The 25,133-nt window shown below is 48.9% G+C and overlaps 1 protein-coding gene across 1 annotated transcript; it reads left to right on the top strand.

The window, feature by feature from the left end:
• Nucleotides 1-2,157: 2,157 nt before the first annotated feature.
• On the top strand, nucleotides 2,158-5,822 carry LOC123166071 (leucine-rich repeat receptor-like protein kinase TDR). The gene is made up of 2 exons (XM_044583833.1): nucleotides 2,158-5,120; nucleotides 5,207-5,822. Exons 1-2 carry the CDS (start codon nucleotides 2,258-2,260, stop codon nucleotides 5,566-5,568), a joined length of 3,225 nt encoding a protein of 1,074 aa, XP_044439768.1. The 5' UTR covers nucleotides 2,158-2,257; the 3' UTR covers nucleotides 5,569-5,822.
• Nucleotides 5,823-25,133: the final 19,311 nt, after the last annotated feature.

The following is a 25,133-nucleotide window of genomic DNA, read 5'->3' as shown; positions in this document are numbered from 1 at the left end:
AACAATCTAGTTCGCTCCTCATTGCTCACCTTCCTCTCCTCCAAAGCCACCTTCCTCTCCTCGGCCGCCACCCTCCTCTCCTCGCCGCCAACCTCCTCTCCTCAGCCGCGACATCTTGGTTCCTTGCCATTTTCCTCACCTCGTTGGCTTCTTTTCTTGCCTTCACAATAGCTTCCATAGCATTTTTGAGCTCATCATCTCCTTTCATCTTCTTCTTTTCTTTTGCGTCTTTCTTGCACCCATACGGTCGTTTTGGCTTCGAGTATGAAACCGAGCTGGGTGTGGGGCTTCTCTTGCTGTCATCACTTGATGCATCCTCCTCCTCATCATCATCCAACTCAATTGTTCGCTTGCGTTTGTTGCTCAAATCCAAATCATCCAAATCATCACTCTTCTTCCATTTCTCATCATCCTTCAACACATCATAGCAATGAGGCAAGGTAAATGGCCTTCCTTTCTTGATCTTCCCCTTCTTGGTCCTCTTCTCCTCTCCTTTGAACAAGTTTTGTGCAATGTTGTACTACATGAAAACAAAACAAGTTAGCACTCAAACACCAACAACAAGTATGATGAACATGGATGAAATGACACTTACTCTATCGTCCTCATTAGTGCCAGTTGGGTTCAACTTGTCAACCGTCTTTTGTGCGGCCGCCCACTTTTGACAATCATTGGTGATTGTCAACCACCGGGACCGAAGAGATCAGTCGGAGTGGTCAATTCCACTCATGTTGCGAACATCAAAGTGTTCCTTCATCAGGTTCCAATAGGATCACCTCCAACGGATGGATCCCTCGACACTTGCAACCAAGTATCGCATAGTAAGATGTCTTCGGCGTTGGTGTAATTGCCCGCTCTTCCTTTCTGTGCGTCGACAATGCCCTCACCATCCTCGTCCACCTTGAACTCATGGTCATCGAAGTGCATGTCAGTGGTTTGAGACCAATGCGAATTGTTGGAGCCAACACCCATAGTTGACATGTATGCATCATCGTTGAGACTACAAAGTATATAGAACAATGCAAATAAGCTATCTATATGTATGCATTCAAAAAATAACAAGAAAAAAAAGCTGGGGAAATTTTCTACCTTTGGGGCATATCGTCGAACACATTGTGCGCGTCGGCCGCCGGCTCAACAAGTGAGCTCGCCGGCACTGCGGTAGCCGCCGCGCCCGTCACACGCCCTACAAGTTTCTTCCTTGACGCCTTCGAGGTGCGGGAGCCGTCCGCCACCTTGTTTTTCTTTGCGGATGTCTTGCCCTTCTTCGGTCGCGCCGCATTTGGGAGCTTCGAGGGGGGCACGGGGCGGCGCCGGCGCGACGCCACCCGCCACCGAGGTCATCCGCGGCGGCATGAAGAGTCCGCGCGCGAGGCCGATGCTCGGAGGAGCTCCGGCGGAGGCGAGGCCAACGCTCCCTGCGCTAGGGTTTGCGGCGGCGGCGCCGGCGGTGGAGGGGTCGCGGCTGTAGGATGGGGTGAGGGGGTGCCGGCGCGTGCGTGCATCAGGTCCGGTTCGCCGGTGTTGGTGCTCACGGGGCGAAGGTGGCGCGGAGGAGAGAGTGCGGTGCGAGCGCTCGTGTGTGCCACGCGCGGAAGCGGGCGCCCCAAATACACAGCGCGCGTTGGCGATTCGGACCGCGCGCCCAACTCTATGTGCCGCGCGCGCGGTTATTGCACGCCCGCTGGAGCCACTCTACCGATTGCGCGCGTGCTAAAATGGCCAAATTTGCGGCGCGACGCTTGTTTAGCGCGGCTGTTGGAGATGCTCTTATATAGTCCTCACATAATGATACAGTACGAGTGATTTTGAATATGTTAGTAAGCCTATTTGTATCTTTGAATTAATCTTCTTCTACTAAAATATGTTAATGTTGATGTACACGGTCCACTGGATGCAGTAACACGTAAAAGCCCGTCGGGCTTCGGGCCGGCCCGGCCCGTCTTTCAAGAAAACGTGAAAACGATGGGCCCGGGCCCGGCCCGGCCCGGTCTTCGGGCTCAAAATCTAGGCCCGAGCCCGGCCCGGGAGCGGCGTCGGGTCGGGCCAGGTCGGGCTTTTTCGGGCCGGGCTGCCCATGGCCAGGACTAGTAGTAACCATAAGAGCACCATAACCACTGGCAAGTTGGCGCGGTATAATAACCATAAGAGCACCATAACCACTGGCAAGCTGGCGCGGTATGTGTATGCCACATGAAAAAAGCTAGAGCAATGGCGGCTGCTGCTCCAGCAGCAGGCAAAGTCGTCTCTTTCTTGCATGCAAAGCCAGGACCGCCCGACCATGGCCATCATCACCACCGCGCGCTCTCTCTTCTCCACTCCACTCTCCCTGTCCTCCACCACCACCTCCTCCTCCTCCTTCCGAGCCTCTCATCATGATGTGCATGCACCAGTGCGACACCGCCATTACCTTTCCTTCCTCCATTTTACCATCGCCTCCCCTCCTCACACCGCCGACACCTCCACCACCATGGCCGCACAGGTCCCCTTCCATGGCCTCCTGCTTCTGCTTCCCCTCCTCACCATCACCGCCGCGTCGTCCGCGCCGCTCCCGCTGCTCGCTCTTCTCTCTCTCAAGTCCTCCCTGAACGACCCGGCCGGCGCGCTCAGTCCATGGACTTACGCCGCGGCGGCCTCCGCAGGCGCCACCCGGTCGCTCTCCCCTCCGTGGTGCGCATGGCCTGGTGTCGTGTGTGACGCGGCCACCGGCGACGTCGTCGGGGTCGATCTGTCTCGCCGCAACCTATCCGGCACCGTCTCCCCCACGGCCGCCGCGCTGCTCGCGCCGACGCTGGCTTCGCTCAACCTCAGCTGGAACGCCTTCACGGGGGAGCTCCCGCCGGCGGTGTTCTTGCTCCGTCGTCTTGTGAAGCTTGACATCAGCCACAACTTCTTCAACTCCACCTTCCCCGACGGCATTGCCAGGCTCGGCTCCCTCGCCGTCCTCAACGCCTACAGCAACTGCTTCGTGGGCCAGCTTCCCCGCGGCATCGGGGAGCTCCAGAATCTCGAGCACCTCAACCTCGGGGGCAGTTTCTTCAATGGGAGCATTCCGGTCGAGGTTGGGCAGCTTCGGCAGCTACGCTTCCTGCATCTCGCCGGGAACGCCCTCTCGGGGCGGCTGCCGAGGCAGCTCGGCGAGCTCAAGCTGCTCGAACACCTTGAGATCGGGTATAATGGCTACAATGGTGGCATACCAGCGGAGTTCAGTGGGCTAACGCAGCTCCAGTACCTCGACATCGCCGCGGCAAATGTGTCCGCCCCGCTTCCGCCGGAGCTTGGCGGGCTCGCGCGGCTCGAATCTCTGTTTCTATTCAAGAACAGGCTAGCCGGCGCGATACCGCCGCTGTGGTCGCGCCTCCGAGTGCTGCAGGTTCTTGACCTGTCGGATAACCACCTTGCCGGAGCTATCCCCGCCGGTCTGGGCGAGCTCGCGAATCTCACGACGCTGAACCTCATGAGCAACTTCCTCTCCGGCACGATCCCGGCGACGATCGGTGAGCTTCCCAACCTCGAGGTGCTGCAACTGTGGAACAACTCACTCGTCGGGAGGCTGCCGGAGTCGCTCGGTACGAGCGGGCGGCTCGCTCGCCTGGACGTGTCGACCAACTCCCTCTCCGGCCCGATCCCGTCGGGACTCTGCACCGGTCACCGTCTCCTCCGCCTCATACTCTTCGCCAACCGATTTGACTCCGCCATCCCGGCGAGCCTCGCCAACTGCTCGTCGCTGTGGCGCGTCCGGCTCGAGTCCAACCGGCTCTCCGGCACGATTCCGTCCGGCTTCGGCGCGGTGCAGAACCTGACGTACATGGACTTGAGCTCCAACGAGCTCACCGGCGGCATCCCGGCTGATCTGGTCATTTCCCCGAGACTAGAGTACCTCAACGTCTCCGGCAACCCGATCGGCGGTACTCTTCCTAGCAATACGTGGCGGGCACCGAAGCTCCAAGTCCTGGCGGCGAGCAAGTGCGCGCTGGACGGCGAAATCCCGCCGTTTGGCACCTCCGGGTGCGCAAACTTGTACAGGCTGGAGCTGGCCTGGAATGAGCTGAGCGGCGCGGTCCCCGGTGACATTGGCAGCTGCAAGCGGCTGGTGAGCTTGAGGCTGCAGCACAACAACCTGCGTGGCGAGATCCCAGCGGTGCTCGCGGCGCTGCCGTCGGTCACCGAGGTGGACCTCTCCTGGAACGCCCTCACCGGCAGCATCCCGCCGGGCGTCGCCAACTGTACTACGCTGGAGACCTTCGACGTGTCTTTCAACCATTTAGCACCGCTTGGGACGCCCTCGGGGTCGCCGAACCCCGGCGAGGGCGGTTCAGCGCGCCACACCGCTGCAATGTGGGTGTCAGCCGTGGCAGTGGCGTTCGCCGGGATGGTGGTGCTGGCGCTCACCGCGCGCTGGCTGCAGTGTCTGGAGGACGACTCGGTGGCGGCGAGCAGCGGCGGAGCGGGAGGGGCACGCCCTAACGTAGTCGTCGGGCCGTGGAGGATGACCGCGTTTCAGAGGCTGAGCTTCACAGCGGACGACGTGGCACGGTGCGTCGAGGGGAGCGACGGCATCGTCGGCGCCGGGTCGTCGGGAACGGTGTACCGGGCGAAGATGCCGAATGGCGAGGTCATCGCCGTGAAGAAGCTGTGGCAAGCGCCGGCGCAAAAGGAGACAGCCGCAGATCACGCGGCGAAGCAAATGGACACACAAGACGGCGGCGACGGCAACGAGAGGGTGCTCGCCGAGGTGGAGATGCTTGGGCACCTCCGCCACCGCAACATCGTTCGGCTGCTCGGGGTGTGCACAAACGGCGAGACGACGATGCTGCTCTACGAGTACATGCCCAATGGCAGCCTCGACGAGCTCCTGCACGGCGCCACCGCGGGAAAGACGCCGAAGGCGCGCCCGGAGTGGGACGCGCGGTACAGAATCGCCGTGGGCGTGGCGCAAGGCGTGAGCTACCTCCACCACGACTGCCTGCCCGCGGTGGCTCACCGCGACCTCAAGCCCAGCAACATCCTCCTCGACGCCGACATGGAGGCCCGCGTCGCCGACTTCGGCGTCGCCAAGGCTCTCCAGGACGCGGTGCCTATGTCCGTCGTCGCCGGCTCCTTCGGCTACATCGCACCAGGTGAGCAGAGACTCGCGCATGCTTCGATCGACCGATGCTGATCAATGCCGTCGTCGTCGCCATTAACCTCTCAGTGTTTTTCTCAGAGTACACGTACACACTGCGCGTGGACGAGAAGAGCGACGTGTACAGCTACGGCGTGGTGCTGCTGGAGATTCTTACGGGGCGGAAGTCGGTGGAGGCGGAGTACGGGGAGGGCAGCAACATTGTGGACTGGGTGAGATCCAAGGTCGCCGGCGGCGGTGGCGGCTTGCGCGACGTGATGGAGCACATCAGCAGCAACAGCGAGGCAGCGCGGGAGGAGATGGCGCTGGTGCTGCGGGTGGCGCTGCTGTGCACGAGCCGGTGCCCGCAGGACAGGCCGTCGATGAGGGACGTGCTGTCCATGCTGCAGGAGGCCAGGCCCAAGCCCAGCCGGAAACCGGCGGCGAAGAAGCTAGTGCCGTAGATGGTGTACGGTGCTAGCTGTACGGTGCTCTAGCACAAATTATACGTGCTAGCTGTACGGTGTACCGCGTAGTTAACCTACAAAACAGCGCTCGTGTCATGTGCATTTTGTGTACCATACTACCACTACCCTGAGTGAGCTTTAACCGTTTGCATTCAAGCGTTCGTGACACTATCACTGTGGTATTGTATTTGCCCTCTCGATAAAGGATGTGTTTATGCGCAATGCTACATATAATTACGGGTTTAACGCAAGGGTGTGGCTAGATTTCAGACAAATGGGACTTATAATCAAGTAAAAGAACATATAAAAATAAAAGAAATCTAAAAGAAATTTTTGTATGGTTCTTCACATAAGATCTTAAGAATATAGCATCAACTGAGACTTGGTTAAAGTCTTAGTTGTCTAGGATCTAGCAATCCTGTTAACGTAATGACAAACGTGAAGGATTGTGAATGTAGACATGGGGAGGAAGGGGCCCACCCCCTGACACGGAGGAGGGGCGGGGGGGGGGGGGGGGGGGGTGGGGGATTAGTTAGGAAATTTCTATACCAGCCCGTAGATGTAGGACTATCAATGTTTTATTGACTCAAGATATTGCATAAAGTGATACAAGCATATAATGATACACATCCAATTTATGCATACGTCCATTGCTTTCAGGCAAAGAAGGATTACATCAGGATGACTCTATATCTCCAATGTTAGGGACCAGCTACATGCCAGTCAACTGAATTCTCAATTCGGGACAGTCGAATTCTGGGCTGCCGTCGGTTTCTGATCTAATACTACAGGATAAACACACGTTGCCAAGTGTCAATGTATAAGCCGGGTGTCTTTTATCACGTACTCGGCTTAGGTTAGGGTAAGCCAAGTAAAAACTAAAGAGCGCAAAATAGAAAAGAAAACACGGCTTAGCTAACAGTAAGCCGAGTAGGGCTCTAAACGACATCAGCTTACATATGCTCCTCGACATATATCCCAGAAAGACCTCAACTTACAGAAAGACCCATTATAGTTCTCTGCCACATGGCCATCACAGAGGTGGTTGACTGCTCCGTGACGGCATACCCTATAAGCCGAGTGTGGCCATAACGGTGCCCGACTCACACTAAATGTAAGTCGAGTGGCCGATATAAAGTACTCGGCTTATAATCCAGCTATTTTTTGAAAAACTTTATTGGGTATGTAAATTTGAATTTTTAATGTTTTCATTGCATTCATGTGTACTTATTGTATTTTATTTCTTTCCCCTCTCTTTCTCACCCATTCTCTCCAGGCTAGTTTTCATCGCCCTTTCGTTGCCCCCAATTTATGTCCACTTTAAAGTTATGGTGTTACCTTAGCCTCTTCACACCCCATAGTGTACCCATATTAGTATAACACACAAAAGGATAAGTTGTTCTGACCCAATTCACGCGATTTGATGAGTCCCCTGTTCGGTAAGCCTAGAAATGTCTACCGCTAGCTTTTCTAAAAAGCGATGATTCATCTGAACTATATATCCTCTTTGTGTGTGTTATAATTTGTCACAAGACCCTGAGACACAATAAATAGGACAATCCGGCATGAAGTTTGTGGACTTATAGTGCTAGTCCCACACTTCGAGGCAACATATTGGAATCTTGTGAAGACAGGTGCTCAATCATGCTTTGACATGTTAGTATGACCTACCCTAGAAAAACAAGAGGAAGCCACCATGTGTTGGAAATGTGCCCTAGAGACAATAATAGTGTATTATTATATTTCCGATTTCATAACTAAGAGTTTATATTTCATGCTATAACTGCTACGATGTTGGAATATGTGATTCAGTGAAAAACTCATATGCACGTGTGGAATGATAAACAGTAAAGAATATGTTCCTAGTTTTGCCTCTAAGACTGGTTCAAGTGTTGTTGATGATCATGTTTTCTGGATCTTAGGATATCACTATAGTGTAACGATAGTCCTAAAACAACGTTGAGAGTATGACGTTAGAAGAACGATCATATTGAATTGACCCAAACATGTTTGTTATACTTTGAGATAATATCATCTAAAATCAATTGTTATAACATAGAGTGTTAACATGTGTTTTAGTTCCTCAGACCATGAGAGTATCGTATTCATTTCCTACCGTACTGTGGACTTTGGGGTTGCTCAATGTCATCTATAACTAGGTGATCATAATGACAACTTATGGGTTCGTCAGAAAGTTTGTCAAGGGACTAGATAGCTCGAGAGTGGGATTTTCTCCTCCGACGATGGAGAGATATTCTTAGGGCCCTCTCGGTGTGATGGCATCTGTAGGATCGAAAGTATGTCTAGAGGGGGGTGATTAGACTGCTTGACCAAATAAAAATCTTTCCTTTTCCCAATTTTAGTTGAGGGCAGATTTTAGCAACTATGACAAGTCAAGCAATCAACCTACACATGTAATTCTAAGAGTATAGCAGCGGAAAGTAAAACATTGCATATGAAGGTAATGGGAAGGGTTCGGAGAACGCAATGGAGACACGGAGATTTTTTGCATGGTTCCGATAGGTGGTGCTATCGTACGTCCATGTTGATGGAGACTTCAACCCGCGTAGGGTAACGGTTGCACGAGTCCACGGAGGGCTCCACCCATGAAGGGTCCGCGAAGAAGAAACCTTGTCTATCCCACCATGGCCATCGCCCATGAAGGACTTGCCTTACTCGGCTAGATCTTCACTAAGTAGGCAATCTCCTTGCCCTTAGAAACTTCTTGGTTCAACTCCACATCACGACGGAGGCTCCCAAGCAACACCTAACCAATCTAGGAGACACTACTCTCCAAAAGGTAATAGACGATGTGTTGATAATGAACTCCTTGCTCTTGTGCTTCAAATGGTAGTCTCCCTAACACTCAACTCTCTCTCACAGATTTGGCTATGGTGGAAGAGGGATACGAGTGGAAAGCAACTTGGGGAAGGCTAGAAATCATGGTTCAAATGGTTGGAATGAAATCTCTTGAAGAGGGATACGAGTGGAAAGCAACTTGGGGAAGGCTAGAAATCATGGTTCAAATGGTTGGAATGAAATCTCTTGATCTCAACACATGAGTAGGTGGTTCTCTCTCAGAAAATGAATGGTGGAAGTGTGGGCACATTTTGATGGCTCTCCTCTATGAGGAAGAAGGGGTGGAGGGGTATATATAGCCTCCATACAAAATCCAACCGTTACACACTTTTGACTCATCTCGATGGCACTGATTAGGAAACTCGGTGGCACTGATCTGTTGAAAATATGAACGTTAGGAATCTCAGTGGAACTGACTGGAACAACTCAGTGGAACCGATGTGCTAGGTCTTAGGGCAAACTTCATCTCGGTGGGACCGATTGCATCATCTCGGTGGGACCGAAGTGAGTGCAACTGGCAACAGAGAATCTGTCAAGCCAACTCAGTGGGACCGATCGCAACAACTCGGTGAGACCGAAGTGAATGCAACAAATCACAGAGCGCTGGCAAGGCCATCTCGGTGGGACCGAGATCCATATCGGTGTGACCGAACTGTTAGGATTTTGGCGGTGGCTATGCCAATATGAACTCGGTGGGTTCGGATAGAAAGTATTGGTGGGGCAGAGTTGGAGTTTAGGATTTTGACATATTTGGATGGAGAAAGTGGTTGAGGGTTTTGGAGCAATATCACTAAGCACTTTGAGAAAGTAGACCATTAAGAAACACCTCATCCCCTTTTAATAGTACTGGCTTTCCTATGGACTCAATGTGATTTTGGATCACTTAAACAAAAATTTAGAGGCTTGAGCTTTTGTCAATCCTTGTCCTTCGCATTTTGAGGGGTCCACATCTCTATCTCATGCCATGCCATACATTGAACATCCTGAAATATTTACCTTGAAAGGGTATTAGTTCAATGAGATATATGTTGTTATGAATTACCAAAACCACCCGGGAATTGGTTGCACTTTCAATCTCCCCCTTTTTGGTAATTGATGACAACATATCGATCAAATCTTCGACAAATGATTAATACATCATCGCTTTGAGAAGTATGTGATAAGCAAGAGCTCACCCTAAATTTGTGCATTATTTAGAATTTGCGTTTGAATGCAAATGCACAATCACGTCGGATCATGGGTCACTCTTCCATGTCACATACATCTTGGTGGAGCGCATAAAATGATATGAGTGAAATAACATGCACGCATCACCAAAGACATAGGTGAATGATCATACACAAATAATTGTAGGGATAAGCATTAAGCACACATTAAGCAAAGTATGATCAACCACATAGGAACATAGTATCTCACAATCATCAAACAATCAAGTAGCATGAAGCAAACGAACATAGTAGCAAAAACTCAATAAAAACCAAAGAGCAAAAGCGAGACACACACACTCTCTCTCTCGAAGCCTAATTATCTATACAATTTCTCCCCCTTTGGCAACAAGTACCAAAAAGCTCGAAAAGGTATAAAGCTATGCGTCTCTCTAGGCACGATCCTCCGGAGCTCCTGAAGGGGTCTTCTGGCTTGTCGATCTAGTGTGCGTAGATGGCGTGGAGAGAAGTGCATCTGCAATTGCCACTGAAGATGTCTGCTGGACCACTGGAGTAGACACTGGAGGTGGCACTGGAGCAGTGGTAGCAGGTGGAGAATGAGTAGCCCTCATGTCTACAACTGGCACGACAGAAGATCTGGGTGCCCTGGGTACAGTCTGGAACCTCTGAGTGGTAGGTCTCTCATCTCCACTGTCCTCGGCAACAATCCTGCTTGCCTCAACATCTGCCTGCAGCTTCTCCACAACCGTCTGAACCTCGGTGATATTCACATCAAGATCATGAATATTCGTCTCGACAACCCGCTCTAGACTCTCCTGGTTCTTGGTGATGTTGGCTAGACTCCTCTCAATCCTCAGCGTGGCCTCCAGCAGATATGCCAACTGGTCGTTCTTTGACTTGAGGTTTGCAATGGGTGCATTGGGAGTTGCGGCTTCCTGAGTTGCTTTAGCTGCTGCGGCTGCCTGGGCCTCCTCTTGAGCCTCAACAGTTGTGAGGTGTGAGGGATCCATCACCACCACATTATCCTCGAACTTTGGCTGAAGAGGGAGGTGCTCACGATCTAGTAGATATGTGTCTATACCAACTTTGGAGTTGATAAGCATCTGAATGTGTGGGGCATATCTACAAGACCTCTTCTGGTCAGCAGCTGTCCTCTTGATCGTTTCTACAATCAAACTCATAACGTTGAACTTCTGGGGAGGGGAGTCAAACAAATGGAACAAATTTATGGAGTGGCCACGTATCACCTTATCATCTCCAGACTTGGGCAAGAGAGTATGCCTCAAGATAGTGTTTGTGGTGGCCAAACCAGCTAGCAAGTGCTTGACTGACCCAAGCTTGTGGATACCAAGATCTTTCTTGGGAATTTCCTTGTACATGTTTGCCATTGATTTGTGGTCCATCCTGGGCTTCCCATAAACATCAACATCATCTTCATCCTCCTTAGGGGCATCAAGAAGTGCAGCCCACTTTGAGATGGTTGACTGGTACTTGGAACCCTTAGTCATCCATGCAATCCTCCCATCTGGATAGAAGTGAGCCGTGGAGTAGAATTGCATGATTATCTCATCGTTCCATTTCGTGAGCTTCTGAGCAACAAACTTGTCAACACGTGCAAGCCTAAAACTCTCATGAACGTGGGGGGGGGGATAATCTGCATTAGCATCAATATATTTCCAGTCCACCCACTTCATGTCACTGACAATGGGCTTCTTATCAAGCAAAACTGTCTCATAAAAGTCTTGTTGTTCTCTGGTGTGGAAGCGATAGTCATAGGCAGTCCTCCTCCTAACAGAGTAGGGATCAACTTTCCTCCATTCTCTAAGTCCCTTATCCTTCCTGAGCATCATGTTTTCTGCAACAAGATGTGCATTGTCATGATCTGGGATCTTGGACTTGAGCTTCCTGAGCACTAGTGGCTCATCATCATCCTGAACGTCTGGCACTGGGGCCTTGTTCTTCTCAGTAGATGGAATGTTTCTTGTAGACCTCTTGGGTGCAGAAACCTTGGGCTTGGACTTGGGCTTGGAGGGAGCAGTTGTCTTCATGGCATCAAACATGAGTTTCTGTGCCTTAGCTGGAGGTGCTTCAGCATGTTCTTCCTCTTCCTCCTCCTGATCATCTTCCCTCATGGAAGGTTTACCAATAACTGTGGTAGTGGTCTTTCTAGCCCTCTTCTTTTTCTTGTTGGCATCACCCTCTTCATCACTTGGCTCCTCAAGTGTGAAGGTCATGGTTTCTTGTGGAGCAGAGGATTTGCGTGCCTTTGACATTGGGACTCTCTTTACATCAGTCGTTTCCTTGGCACTTGGCCTAGTGCTAGCTGCAGAGCCATACTCCTTTCTCAATACTGCCTTTTTCTTCGAAGTGTCCTCACTAGCCACAAAGTCTTCATCCTCACTGTCTGAGGTTCTCTTCTTTCTTCTCCTGGTGGTAGCCTTTGGCAAATTGCTTGGGGTGCTCCTACTACCTTCATCATAGCTCTCATTGGGACTAGAGCCCTCACTGAGTTCATCATTTTGCTCTGGCTGGTTGTGACTGTCACTGGCACTTGACATCTTGCAAAACTAACCCTGTGAATAGATGGGTATGGGCAAAGTAGATGAGTTATCACAAAAAGTAGATAGTTTTTAAAAAATTTGAGTTCAAACTTTAGTTCTAGGTTTTCACAGAATGCATTTCGGAGCTACCGAGTTGGTCATTTCGGTGACACCGAAGCAACTAACAGAGACTAAACACACAGTTTCGGTTGGACCAAGACGTGGTTCGGTGGCTCCGAGTTTCTAGTGTTTCATTGAAACTTTACTTTCGGTCTCACCAATTAGTATGTTTCGGTGGAACCGAGTTGTACTTGTGCAACGGCCAGGGCCAAATTGGTGGGGCCAAACATTCCAATTCGGTCGGTCCGAGATGCGTTCGGCGGAAACCTAACCCTAAATTTTTTGCTCGAGTCTATTCTAACGATTTAATCTAGTGGATAGAAGTATTGCAGTCGTGGCAAAATACATGGCATTGTCCTTTTTCATTGAATCAGATAAGAGAGGCACGAGGAGATCGAATCCCACCCTAACTCGATGGCAATCCTCTATGGTGGCAACGATGGGGCAGATTGCCGTTGACGGTGGCCGATTCATGCGGTGACGACGCACGAGAGACGATGGCGACGATCCGGAGACCAAGGGGGCGGCAGCAATGGGGTGCGAGGTCATAGCATTTGAAGTAATTTTTAACGTATGGTCACACAAGATATATATATATATATATATATATATATATATATATATATATATATATATATATCCGTGTACTGTCGGTGGCATTGAGTGGAACAAATTGGTGGCACCAAGATGCGCAATTGTGTGCAGTTATAGCAAATCAGTGTGACCGAGTTGGTCTAATCGGTAGCACCCATATGGAAAACCTAGATCAATCTTTATGATTTCGGTTCGACCAAGTTTGAGATATTGGTCTGACCGAAATGCATGAATAAGGTTTTGGAGGTCAGCCCTTGACGGATCGGTGGCCCCGAGTGCACCTCACCCAGAGGGTCCGAAAAGAACTTATTTAATTTTTGTGATATAGCATGAATAGAGTTTGAGACAAGAAGAGCATAGATAGCTAGAGAAGGTTCTTAGGCATTCTTGTACATCTACTTGGCCAATAAAAACCAAGACAATAAAAAAACAAATGGATGTCCCCGAATGAAGAAAATATGCAACCAACATGTTCACACAATAAAATAGCAAATGAAACATGTGTCAAACATGCACAACCAATTCTAGAATCTATCAAGCAATTGTTGATGAGTAGGTCATCTATATATGAGTATATTGACTTAGGAGTCAAATGAGAACATTTGATCATAGGTCATACTCATTGTTTAAGCACAAGTGGGGTTACCACTTTTACATGAAGCATTAATGTGTTCACACCATTAGAGTTGCTTTAGCTCAATTTTTAGAGCAAAGCTCCCCCTAGATGTGATATCCCCCCAAAGAGGGATGACCTAACCTTGGGTTTTGTCGATGATGACTTCATGTAGATAGTGAAGATGTGGATGCTCAATGTTGATGTAGATCATTTTTGGAGCAATCCTTTGGAGTGTTGCACTTCCAATACCTACATGGGTTAGTCCCACAAGGAACATACAAGGATATCCATTGACATAGAGAGAATTGCACATATGATGATGTCCATGAAAGCATTAGGTTACCTTGACCCTTGTCTTACCAACAAGAGGGTTTGTGACTCCATGAACTAGTGCAAGATATGAAAGTTGATTGCACAAGTCCTTGCCAAAATGAATATGAGTGAAGTATGTTGGCGGAGTCACCCTCAAGAACACTCTACTTCTTATTTGGAACCCACATCAACTTGATGGGAATCCTTGGAGTTGTAGTTGTACTTGATGAAGCAGAGCTTGATGTAGTCTTGGAAACCCACTTGACCATGGCCTTAGGAGCTTCTTCAAATGAGTCAATCTCTTCGTGAAGCTTATCCTTGCCTTTTAGCTTGTGGTCTTGTGGTGGAAGATCATCTTGAGCTTGTGTTCTCTCAAAAGAAGTGGGGTCATACTTCTCTTGTTGAGGAACAAATTTCGTCTTGGGGTATTGATCTTTTTCCCATTCAACTCCATTGGCATTGAACATTCGTTCAAAACCAACACCTTGATTCTTCTGGTGTCTTCCTTGCTTGCGTACAATTTCCTCAAATTTCTTACTCCCGGCAAGACTCTTGTAAACACCTTTCTCTATAATTCCCTTCAACAAGATACTTTCTTGCTCAAGTGTAACTTGGCTAAGAGAATCATTAGTGGAATCAAGAGAACTACTAGAAGCAACAATATTGGATTTAGCACGGTTATTGTTACTACTAGAAAAAAATCTTTTTTGCTCTTGTTGCTAGATTTACTTGTGGCATATAAGTAGACAAGAGGAGACATTTGGCAATGTAAGAAGAACTCTTCTTTCGAAGATCATCATTGATAGCTTTTAGAAACTTATGCTTTTGCTCTAAATTTAGCTTCTCGAAGCGTGGCTTCTCATGAGTCCTTAGGAGCTCTCTATGATCCTCTTGAGTTTCATGAGCTAACTTAAGAGTGTTTAATTCTTTAGTTAGACGCTCAATATCCTTCTTATAATTGTCATTTGTTTCATCTTGATTAGCATGATTACTAGCAAGTCCATTATAGTTCACATCACTAGTTTTATCAACAAGTAAATCATCATCACCTAGCAAATCATCTTCATCACTATCGAAATCAAGATACTCAGGGTGTGATACCTTGGGGCCTTTAGCCATGAAGCATCTTCCAATTCCTTAATTTGGTGAATCAAATATGTTGTGGGAGTTGGATGACACTAGTGCAAGACCGACAACACCTTCATCCTGAGTATAGTCGGAGTCGGAGTGATAGCTTCTCTCGAAGTAGTTGTCCGAGTCGGAACTGGATACCCATTCACCAACGTGTTCTTGATGTCTTCGTCTTGTGTAGCTCTTTGATGACTTGTACTTCCTTTCCGAATCCTTGCTTCTTCAAGATGGTCTTCGTTCACAACAATCATCTCTATTTTCTCTCTCTCTTGCAGGTGATTCATCTCTTCTACTTCTCCTTTTTGGTGAGTCTTCTCTTCTCTTGCAGGGAGCCGTACACTCATTTGAGTAGGGTACAGGTCTTCCATGATTGTAGCAATTACTATCACGACTAGAAGATCTTTTGTCATTGTAGGACCTTGACTTGGAGCTTCTCTCTTTGCTTCTACCATTGTAGAATTTGTTGAAGTTCTTCACCAATAAGCTCAATTCTTCATTGGAGACTTGCTTTTCACTTGATGTTGTAGGAGCATCACTTGAAGCTTTGTAAATACCACTTGACTTATTGTCAAGCTCTTCCTTATCCTTCAGTGACACCTCATGAGCAAGAATTCTAACAATGACTTTCGTGGGCTTGAGATATTTGTAATTGGGCATTATTTGGATCAATGTGCACATCCAAGGCTCTAATGATTTTCTGATGATGAATTTGTCGGTCATCTCTTCACTTCCTAAGTACATTTCGACGAATCCTTCACCATCATCTTGAACTTCACTACTGCAGGATGCTGCTAACGCGACACTACGATCAAAGACCCTTCGAAGAAACTGTGTGTGATGCAATAATCGCAAACGGTGGTGTAAAACCGTCAAAAAGGTGCAAAAAGTTTGTGATGACGGATGCATCAAACACGGTTCAGATTTTAGTTGCGTGTGCGATGCAGGGCATGCGGTTCAGTTCAATTATCTGTTTGCGATGAGGAGGAACAAAAGAAACGGGCAGCCAGATGAAGGTGTGTGTGATATATAGCATGCGGTTCACTCGGATGAACTGTTTGTGATTAGGCAACACAAAAGAAACGGTCAGCCAGATCAAGGTGTGTGCGATATACGGCATGCGGTTCACTCGGATGAACTGTTTGTGTTGAGACAAGAGAGCACAAGCGGTTCAATATAACAAGATGTGTGTGATACGCGGCAAACAGGTCTGTAATCAGAAATGTGTGCGAAGACCGATAATAACACAGACGATTGCTGCTAATAAGACGTGTGTGTTGTGCTATGGGATTGCATACAGAACAACAACACACACACACACACACACATATATATATATATAGACACACACACACACACACACACTTATAAGGACATGGTTGCATAACCAAATTAAACATCCACTGACATAGGTGGCTACTACAACCATGGCATTTGCACACACCAAAGTAAACTATTGCATGCATAATTACATAGGTGGCTGTTGGGTAACACAGTAATTTCAAAAAAAATCCTACGATCACGCAAGATCTATCTAGGTGATGCATAGCAACGAGCGGGGAGAGTGTGTCTACGTACACTCGTAGACCGAAAGCAGAAGCGTTTAGTAACGCGGTTGATGTAGTCGAACGTCTTCGTGATCCAATCGATCAAGTACCGAACACACGCCACCTCCACGATCTGCACACGTTCAGCTTCGTGAACTCCCTTGAACTCTTGATCCAGTTGAGGCCGAGGGAGAGTTCCGACAGCACGACGCTGTGGTGATGGTGATGATGAAGTAATCGGCGCAGGGCTTTGCCTAAGCACAACGACGATATGACCGAGGTGTAAAACTGTGGAGGGGGGCACCGCACACGGCTAAAGATCAGCTTGTGTGTCCATGGGGTGCCCCCTTCCCCCGTATATAAAGGAAGGGAGGAGGAGTCCGGCATGCCACATGGGGCGCGCCCAAGGGGGGGAATCCTACTCCAAGTAGGAATAGGTTCCCCCCTTTCCTAGTCCAACTAGGAGAAGAAGGAACGAGAGGGAGAGGGAGAGGAAAGAGGGGCCGTGCCCCCCTCCCCTTGTCCTATTCGGACTCCCCTTGGGGGGCGCCACCTCTTGGCTATGGCCCTCTCTCTCCCCTAAGGCCCACTAAGGCCCATAACTTCCGGGGGGCGGGTTCCGGTAACCCTCCGGCACTCCGGTTTTATCCGAAACTATCCGGAACACTTCCGGTGTCCGAATAACATGGTCCAACATATCACTCTTTATGTCTCGACCATTTCGAGACTCCTCGTCATGTCCGTGATCTCATCCGGGACTCCGAACAACCTTCAGTACATCAAATCACATAAACTCATAATACCAATCTGTTGGGGATCGTAGCAGAATTTTAAAATTTTCTACGCATCACCAAGATCCATCTATGGAGTTTACTAGCAACGAGAAGGAAGGAGTGCATCTACATACCCTTGTAGATCGCGAGCGGAAGCGTTCAAGTGAACGGGGTTGATGGAGTCGTACTCGTCGTGATCCAAATCACCGATGACCGAGCGCCGAACGGACGGCACCTCCGCATTCAACACACGTACGGAGCAGCGACGTCTCCTCCTTCTTGATCCAGCAAGGGGGAAGGAGAGGTTGATGGAGATCCAGCAGCACGACGGCGTGGTGGTGGAAGTAGCGGGGATCCCGGCAGGGCTTCGCCAAGCCAAGCGGGAGGGAGAGGTGTCACGGGAGGGAGAGGGAGGCGCCAGGGGCTGTGGTGCTGCTGCCCTCCCTCCCCCCACTATTTATAGGGGTCCTGGGGGGCGCCGGCCCCCTGGAGATCCCATCTGAGGGGGGGGCGGCGGCCAAGGGGGTGGCTTGCCCCCCAAGCCAAGTGGGGTGCCCCCCACCCCCAGGGTTTCCAACCCTAGGCGCAGGGGAGGCCCAAGGGGGCGCACCAGCCCACCAGTGGCTGGTTCCCCTCCCCACTTCAGCCCATGGGGCCCTCCGGGACAGGTGGCCCCACCCGGTGGACCCCCGGGACCCTTCCGGTGGTCCCGGTACAATACCGATAACCCCGAAACTTTCCCGGTGGCCGAAACTGGACTTCCTATATATAATTCTTCACCTCCGGACCATTCCGGAACTCCTCGTGACGTCCGGGATCTCATCCGGGACTCCGAACAACTTTCGGGTTTCCGCATACTAATATCTCTACAACCCTAGCGTCACCGAACCTTAAGTGTGTAGACCCTACGGGTTCGGGAGACATGCAGACATGACCGAGACGACTCTCCGGTCAATAACCAACAGCGGGATCTGGATACCCATGTTGGCTCCCACATGTTCCACGATGATCTCATCGGATGAACCACGATGTCGAGGATTCAATCAATCCCGTATACAATTCCCTTTGTCAATCGGTATGTTACTTGCCCGAGATTCGATCGTCGGTATCCCAATACCTTGTTCAATCTCGTTACCGGCAAGTCTCTTTACTCGTACCGTAATGCATGATCCCGTGGCTAACTCCTTAGTCACATTGAGCTCATTATGATGATGCATTACCGAGTGGGCCCAGAGATACCTCTCCGTCATACGGAGTGACAAATCCCAGTCTCGATCCGTGTCAACCCAACAGACACTTTCAGAGATACCTGTAGTGTACCTTTATAGTCACCCAGTTACGTTGTGACGTTTGGTACACCCAAAGCACTCCTACGGCATCCGGGAGTTACACGATCTCATGGTCTAAGGAAAAGATACTTGACATTGGAAAAGCTCTAGCAAACGAACTACACGATCTTTACGCTATGCTTAGGATTGGGTCTTGTCCATCACATCATTCTCCTAATGATGTGATCCCGTTACCAATGACATCCAATGTCCATAGTCAGGAAACCATGACTATCTGTTGATCAACGAGCTAGTCAACTAGAGGCTCACTAGGGACATGTTGTGGTCTATGTATTCACACATGTATTACGATTTCCGGATAACACAATTATAGCATGAACAATAGACAATTATCATGAACAAGGAAATATAATAATAACCATTTTATTATTGCCTCTAGGGCATATTTCCAACAGTCTCCCACTTGCACTAGAGTCAATAATCTAGTTACATTGTGATGAATCGAACACCCATAGAGTTCTGGTGTTGATCATGTTTTGCTCTAGGGAGAGGTTTAGTCAACGGATCTGCTACATTCAGGTCCATGTGTACTTTACAAATATCTATGTCTCCATTTTGAAGACTTTCACGAATGGAGTTGAAGCGACGCTTGATATGCCTGGTCTTCCTGTGAAACCTGGGCTCCTTGGCAAGGGCAATAGCTCTAGTGTTGTCACAGAAGAGAGTCATCAGGCCCGACGCATTGGGAATCACCCCTAGGTCGGTAATGAACTCCTTCATCCAGATTGCTTCTTGCGCTGCCTCTGAGGCCGCCATGTACTCCGCTTCACATGTAGATCCCGCCACGACGCTTTGCTTGCAACTGCACCAGCTTACTGCCCCTCCATTCAAAATATACACGTATCCGGTTTGTGACTTAGAGTCATCCAGATCTGTGTCGAAGCTAGCATCGACGTAACCCTTTACGACGAGCTCTTCGTCACCTCCATAAACGAGAAACATATCCTTAGTCCTTTTCAGGTACTTCAGGATATTCTTGACCGCTGTCCAGTGTTCCATGCCGGGATTACTTTGGTACCTTCCTACCAAACTTACGGCAAGGTTTACATCAGGTCTGGTACACAGCATGGCATACATAATAGACCCTATGGCCGAGGCATAGGGGATGACACTCATCTTTTCTCTATCTTCTGCCGTGGTCGGGCATTGAGCCGTGCTCAATTGCACACCTTGCAATACAGGCAAGAACCCCTTCTTGGACTGATCCATATTGAACTTCTTCAATATCTTGTCAAGGTACGTACTCTGTGAAAGACCAATGAGGCGTCTTGATCTATCTCTATAGATCTTGATGCCTAATATATAAGCAGCTTCTCCAAGGTCCTTCATTGAAAAACACTTATTCAAATAGGCCTTTATACTTTCCAAGAATTCTATATCATTTCCCATCAATAGTATGTCATCCACATATAATATGAGAAATGCTACAGAGCTCCCACTCACTTTCTTGTAAACACAGGCTTCTCCATAAGTCTGTGTAAACCCAAACGCTTTGATCATCTCATCAAAGCGAATGTTCCAACTCCGAGATGCTTGCACCAGCCCATAGATGGAGCGCTGGAGCTTGCATACTTGTTAGCATTCTTAGGATCGACAAAACCTTCCGGCTGCATCATATACAATTCTTCCTTAAGAAAGCCGTTAAGGAATGCCGTTTTGACGTCCATTTGTCATATCTCATAATCATAGAATGCGGCAATTGCTAACATGATTCGGACGGACTTCAGCTTCGCTACGGGTGAGAAAGTCTCATCGTAGTCAACCCCTTGAACTTGTCGATAACCCTTAGCGACAAGTCGAGCCTTATAGATGGTCACATTACCATCCGCGTCTGTCTTCTTCTTAAAGATCCATTTATTTTCTATGGCTCGCCGATCATCGGGCAAGTCAGTCAAAGTCCATACTTCGTTTTCATACATGGATCCTATCTCGGATTTCATGGCTTCTAGCCATTTGTCGGAATCTGGGCCCGCCATTGCTTCTTCATAGTTCGAAGGTTCACCGTTGTCTAACAACATGATTTCCAGGACAGGGTTGCCGTACCACTCTGGTGCGGAACGTGTCCTTGTGGACCTACGAAGTTCAGCAGTAACTTGATCCGAAGCTTCATGATCATCATCATTAACTTCCTCCCCAGTCGGTGTAGGCACCACAGGAACATCTTCCCGCGCTGCGCTACTTTCCGGTTCGGAAGGGGTGACTATCACCTCATCAAGTTCCACTTTCCTCCCACTTATTTCTTTCGAGAGAAACTCTTTCTCCAGAAAGGACCCGTTCTTGGCAACAAAGATCTTGCCTTCGGATCTGAGGTAGAAGGTATACCCAATAGTTTCCTTAGGGTATCCTATGAAGACGCATTTTTCCGACTTGGGTTCGAGCTTTTCAGGTTGAAGTTTCTTGACATAAGCATCGCATCCCCAAACTTTTAGAAACGACAGCTTAGGTTTCTTCCCAAACCATAATTCATACGGTGTCGTCTCAACGGATTTCGACGGAGCCCTATTTAAAGTGAATGCGGCAGTCTCTAAAGCATAGCCCCAAAATGAGAGCGGTAGATCGGTAAGAGACATCATAGATCGCACCATATCCAATAGAGTGCGATTACGACGTTCGGACACACCATTTCGCTGAGGTGTTCCAGGCGGCGTGAGTTGTGAAACTATTCCACATTTCCTTAAGTGTGTGCCAAATTCGTGACTTAAATATTCCCCTCCACGATCTGATCGTAAGAACTTTATTTTCCTGTCACGTTGATTCTCAACCTCACTCTGAAATTCCTTGAACTTTTCAAAGGTCTCAGACTTGTGTTTCATTAGGTAGACATACCCATATCTACTCAAGTCATCAGTGAGAGTGAGAACATAACGATAGCCACCGCGAGCCTCAACACTCATTGGACCGCACACATCGGTATGTATGATTTCCAATAAGTTGGTTGCTCGCTCCATTGTTCCGGAGAACGGAGTCTTGGTCATCTTACCCATGAGGCATGGTTCGCACGTGTCAAATGATTCGTAATCAAGAGACTCCAAAAGTCCATCAGCATGGAGCTTCTTCATGCGCTTGACAGCAATGTGACCAAGACGGCAGTGCCACAAGTATGTGGGACTATCGTTATCAATTTTATATCTTTTGGCATTCACACTATGAATATGTGTAACATCACGTTCGAGATTCATTAAGAATAAACCATTGACCAGCGGGGCATGACCATAAAACATATCTCTCATATAAATAGAACAACCATTATTCTCAGATTTAAATGAGTAGCCATCTTGCATTAAACGAGATCCTGATACAATGTTCATGCTCAAAGCTGGCACTAAATAACAATTATTGAGGTTTAAAACTAATCCCGTAGGTAAATGCAGAGGTAGCGTGCCGACGGCGATCACATCGACCTTGGAACCATTCCCGACGCGCATCGTCACCTCGTCCTTCGCCAGTCTCCGTTTATTCCGCAGCTCCTGTTTTGAGTTACAAATATGAGCAACCGCACCGGTATCAAATACCCAGGAGCTACTACGAGTACTGGTAAGGTACACATCAATTACATGTATATCACATATACCTTTGGTGTTGCCGGCCTTCTTGTCCGCTAAGTATTTGGGGCAGTTCCGCTTCCAGTGACCACTTCCCTTGCAATAAAAGCACTCAGTCTCAGGCTTGGGTCCATTCCTTGGCTTCTTCCCGGCAACTGGCTTACCGGGCGCGGCAACTCCCTTGCCGTCTTTCTTGAAGTTCTTCTTACCCTTGCCTTTCTTGAACTTAGTGGTTTTATTCACCATCAACACTTGATGTTCCTTTTTGATCTCCACCTCCGCTGATTTCAGCATTGAATATACCTCAGGAATGGTCTTTTCCATCCCCTGCATATTGAAGTTCATCACAAAGCTCTTGTAGCTCGGTGGAAGCGACTGAAGGATTCTGTCAATGACCGCGTCATCCGGGAGATTAACTCCCAGCTGAGACAAGCGGTTGTGTAACCCAGACATTTTGAGTATGTGCTCACTGACAGAACTATTTTCCTCCATTTTACAACTGAAGAACTTGTCGGAGACTTCATATCTCTCGACCCGGGCATGAGCTTGGAAAACCATTTTCAGCTCTTCGAACATCTCATATGCTCCGTGTTTCTCAAAACGCTTTTGGAGCCCCGGTTCTAAGCTGTAAAGCATGCCGCACTGAACGAGGGAGTAATCATCAGCACGTGATTGCCAAGCGTTCATAACGTCTTGGTTCTCTGGGATGGGTGCTTCACCTAGCGGTGCTTCTAGGACATAATCTTTCTTGGCAGCTATGAGGATGATCCTCAGGTTCCGGACCCAGTCCGTATAGTTGCTGCCATCATCTTTCAGCTTGGTTTTCTCTAGGAACGCGTTGAAGTTGAGGGCAACGTGGGCCATTTGATCTACAAGACATATTGTAAAGATTTTAGACTAAGTTCATGATAATTAAGTTCATCTAATCAAATTATTCAATGAACTCCCACTCAGATAGACATCCCTCTAGTCATCTAAGTGAAACATGATCCGAGTCAACTAGGCCGTGTCCGATCATCACGTGAGACGGACTAGTCAACATCGGTGAACATCTTCATGTTGATCGTATCTTCTATACGACTCATGCTCGACCTTTCGGTCTTCCGTGTTCCGAGGCCATGTCTGTACATGCTAGGCTCGTCAAGTCAACCTAAGTGTATTGCGTGTGTTCCGAGGCCATGTCTGTACATGCTAGGCTCGTCAACACCCGTTGTATGCGAACGTTAGAATCTATCACACCCGATCATCACGTGGTGCTTCGAAACAACGAACCTTCGCAACGGTGCACAGTTAGGGGGAACACATTCTTGAAATTATTATAAGGGATCATCTTACTTACTACCGTCGTTCTAAGCAAATAAGATGTAAAACATGATAAACATCACATGCAATCAAATAGTGACATGATATGGCCAATATCATTTTGCTCCTTTGATCTCCATCTTCGGGGCGCCATGATCATCTTCGTCACCGGCATGACACCATGATCTCCATCATCATGATCTCCATCATCGTGTCTTCATGAAGTTGTCACGCCAACGATTACTTCTACTTCTATGGCTAACGTGTTTAGCAATAAAGTAAAGTAATTTACATGGCGTTATTCAATGACACGCAGGTCATACAAAAAATAAAGACAACTCCTATGGCTCCTGCCGGTTGTCATACTCATCGACATGCAAGTCGTGATTCCTATTACAAGAACATGATCAATCTCATACATCACATATATCTCATTCATCACATCCTTTTGGCCATATCACATCACAAGGCACATGCTGCAAAAACAAGTTAGACGTCCTCTAATTGTTGTTGCAAGTTTTTACGTGGCTTCTATAGGTTTCTAGCAAGAACGTTTCTTACCTACGTAAAACCACAACGTGATATGCCAATTTCTATTTACCCTTCATAAGGACCCTTTTCATCGAATCCGTTCCGACTAAAGTGGGAGAGACAGACACCCGCTAGCCACCTTATGCAACTAGTGCATGTCAGTCGGTGGAACCTGTCTCACGTAAGCGTACGTGTAAGGTCGGTCCGGGCCGCTTCATCCCACAATGCCGCCGAAACAAGATAAGACTAGTAGTGGCAAGAAAAATTGACAACATCTACGCCCACAACAATCTTGTGTTCTACTCGTGCATAGTAACTACGCATAGGCCTGGCTCATGATGCCACTGTTGGGGATCGTAGCAGAATTTTAAAATTTTCTACGCATCACCAAGATCCATCTATGGAGTTTACTAGCAACGAGAAGGAAGGAGTGCATCTACATACCCTTGTAGATCGCGAGCGGAAGCGTTCAAGTGAACGGGGTTGATGGAGTCGTACTCGTCGTGATCCAAATCACCGATGACCGAGCGCCGAACGGACGGCACCTCCGCGTTCAACACACGTACGGAGCAGCGACGTCTCCTCCTTCTTGATCCAGCAAGGGGGAAGGAGAGGTTGATGGAGATCCAGCAGCACGACGGCGTGGTGGTGGAAGTAGCGGGGATCCCGGCAGGGCTTCGCCAAGCGCAAGCGGGAGGGAGAGGTGTCACGGGAGGGAGAGGGAGGCGCCAGGGGCTGTGGTCTGCTGCCCTCCCTCCCCCCACTATTTATAGGGGTCCCTGGGGGGGCGCCGGCCCCTGGAGATCCCATCTGAGGGGGGGCGGCGGCCAAGGGGGTGGCTTGCCCCCCAAGCCAAGTGGGGCGCCCCCCACCCCAGGGTTTCCAACCCTAGGCGCAGGGGAGGCCCAAGGGGGGCGCACCAGCCCACCAGTGGCTGGTTCCCCTCCCCACTTCAGCCCATGGGGCCCTCCGGGACAGGTGGCCCCACCCGGTGGACCCCCGGGACCCTTCCGGTGGTCCCGGTACAATACCGATAACCCCCGAAACTTTCCCGGTGGCCGAAACTGGACTTCCTATATATAATTCTTCACCTCCGGACCATTCCGGAACTCCTCGTGACGTCCGGGATCTCATCCGGGACTCCGAACAACTTTCGGGTTTCCGCATACTAATATCTCTACAA

Source organism: Triticum aestivum, chromosome 7D, assembly GCF_018294505.1.
Source record: "Triticum aestivum cultivar Chinese Spring chromosome 7D, IWGSC CS RefSeq v2.1, whole genome shotgun sequence".
Classification (NCBI taxonomy): Eukaryota; Viridiplantae; Streptophyta; class Magnoliopsida; order Poales; family Poaceae; genus Triticum; species Triticum aestivum.
The sequence above is the reverse complement of the archived record's forward strand: the minus strand, read 5'-3'. Positions and strand labels throughout refer to the sequence as shown.

Bases quoted from the DNA above. Each gene is read 5' to 3' on its own strand.
- LOC123166071 (XM_044583833.1), top strand. From the start codon at position 2,258: ATGCAAAGCCAGGACCGCCCGACCATGGCCATCATCACCACCGCGCGC. The intron at 5,121-5,206 runs GTGAGCAGAGAC...TGTTTTTCTCAG, and splicing joins CTTCGGCTACATCGCACCAG to AGTACACGTACACACTGCGC.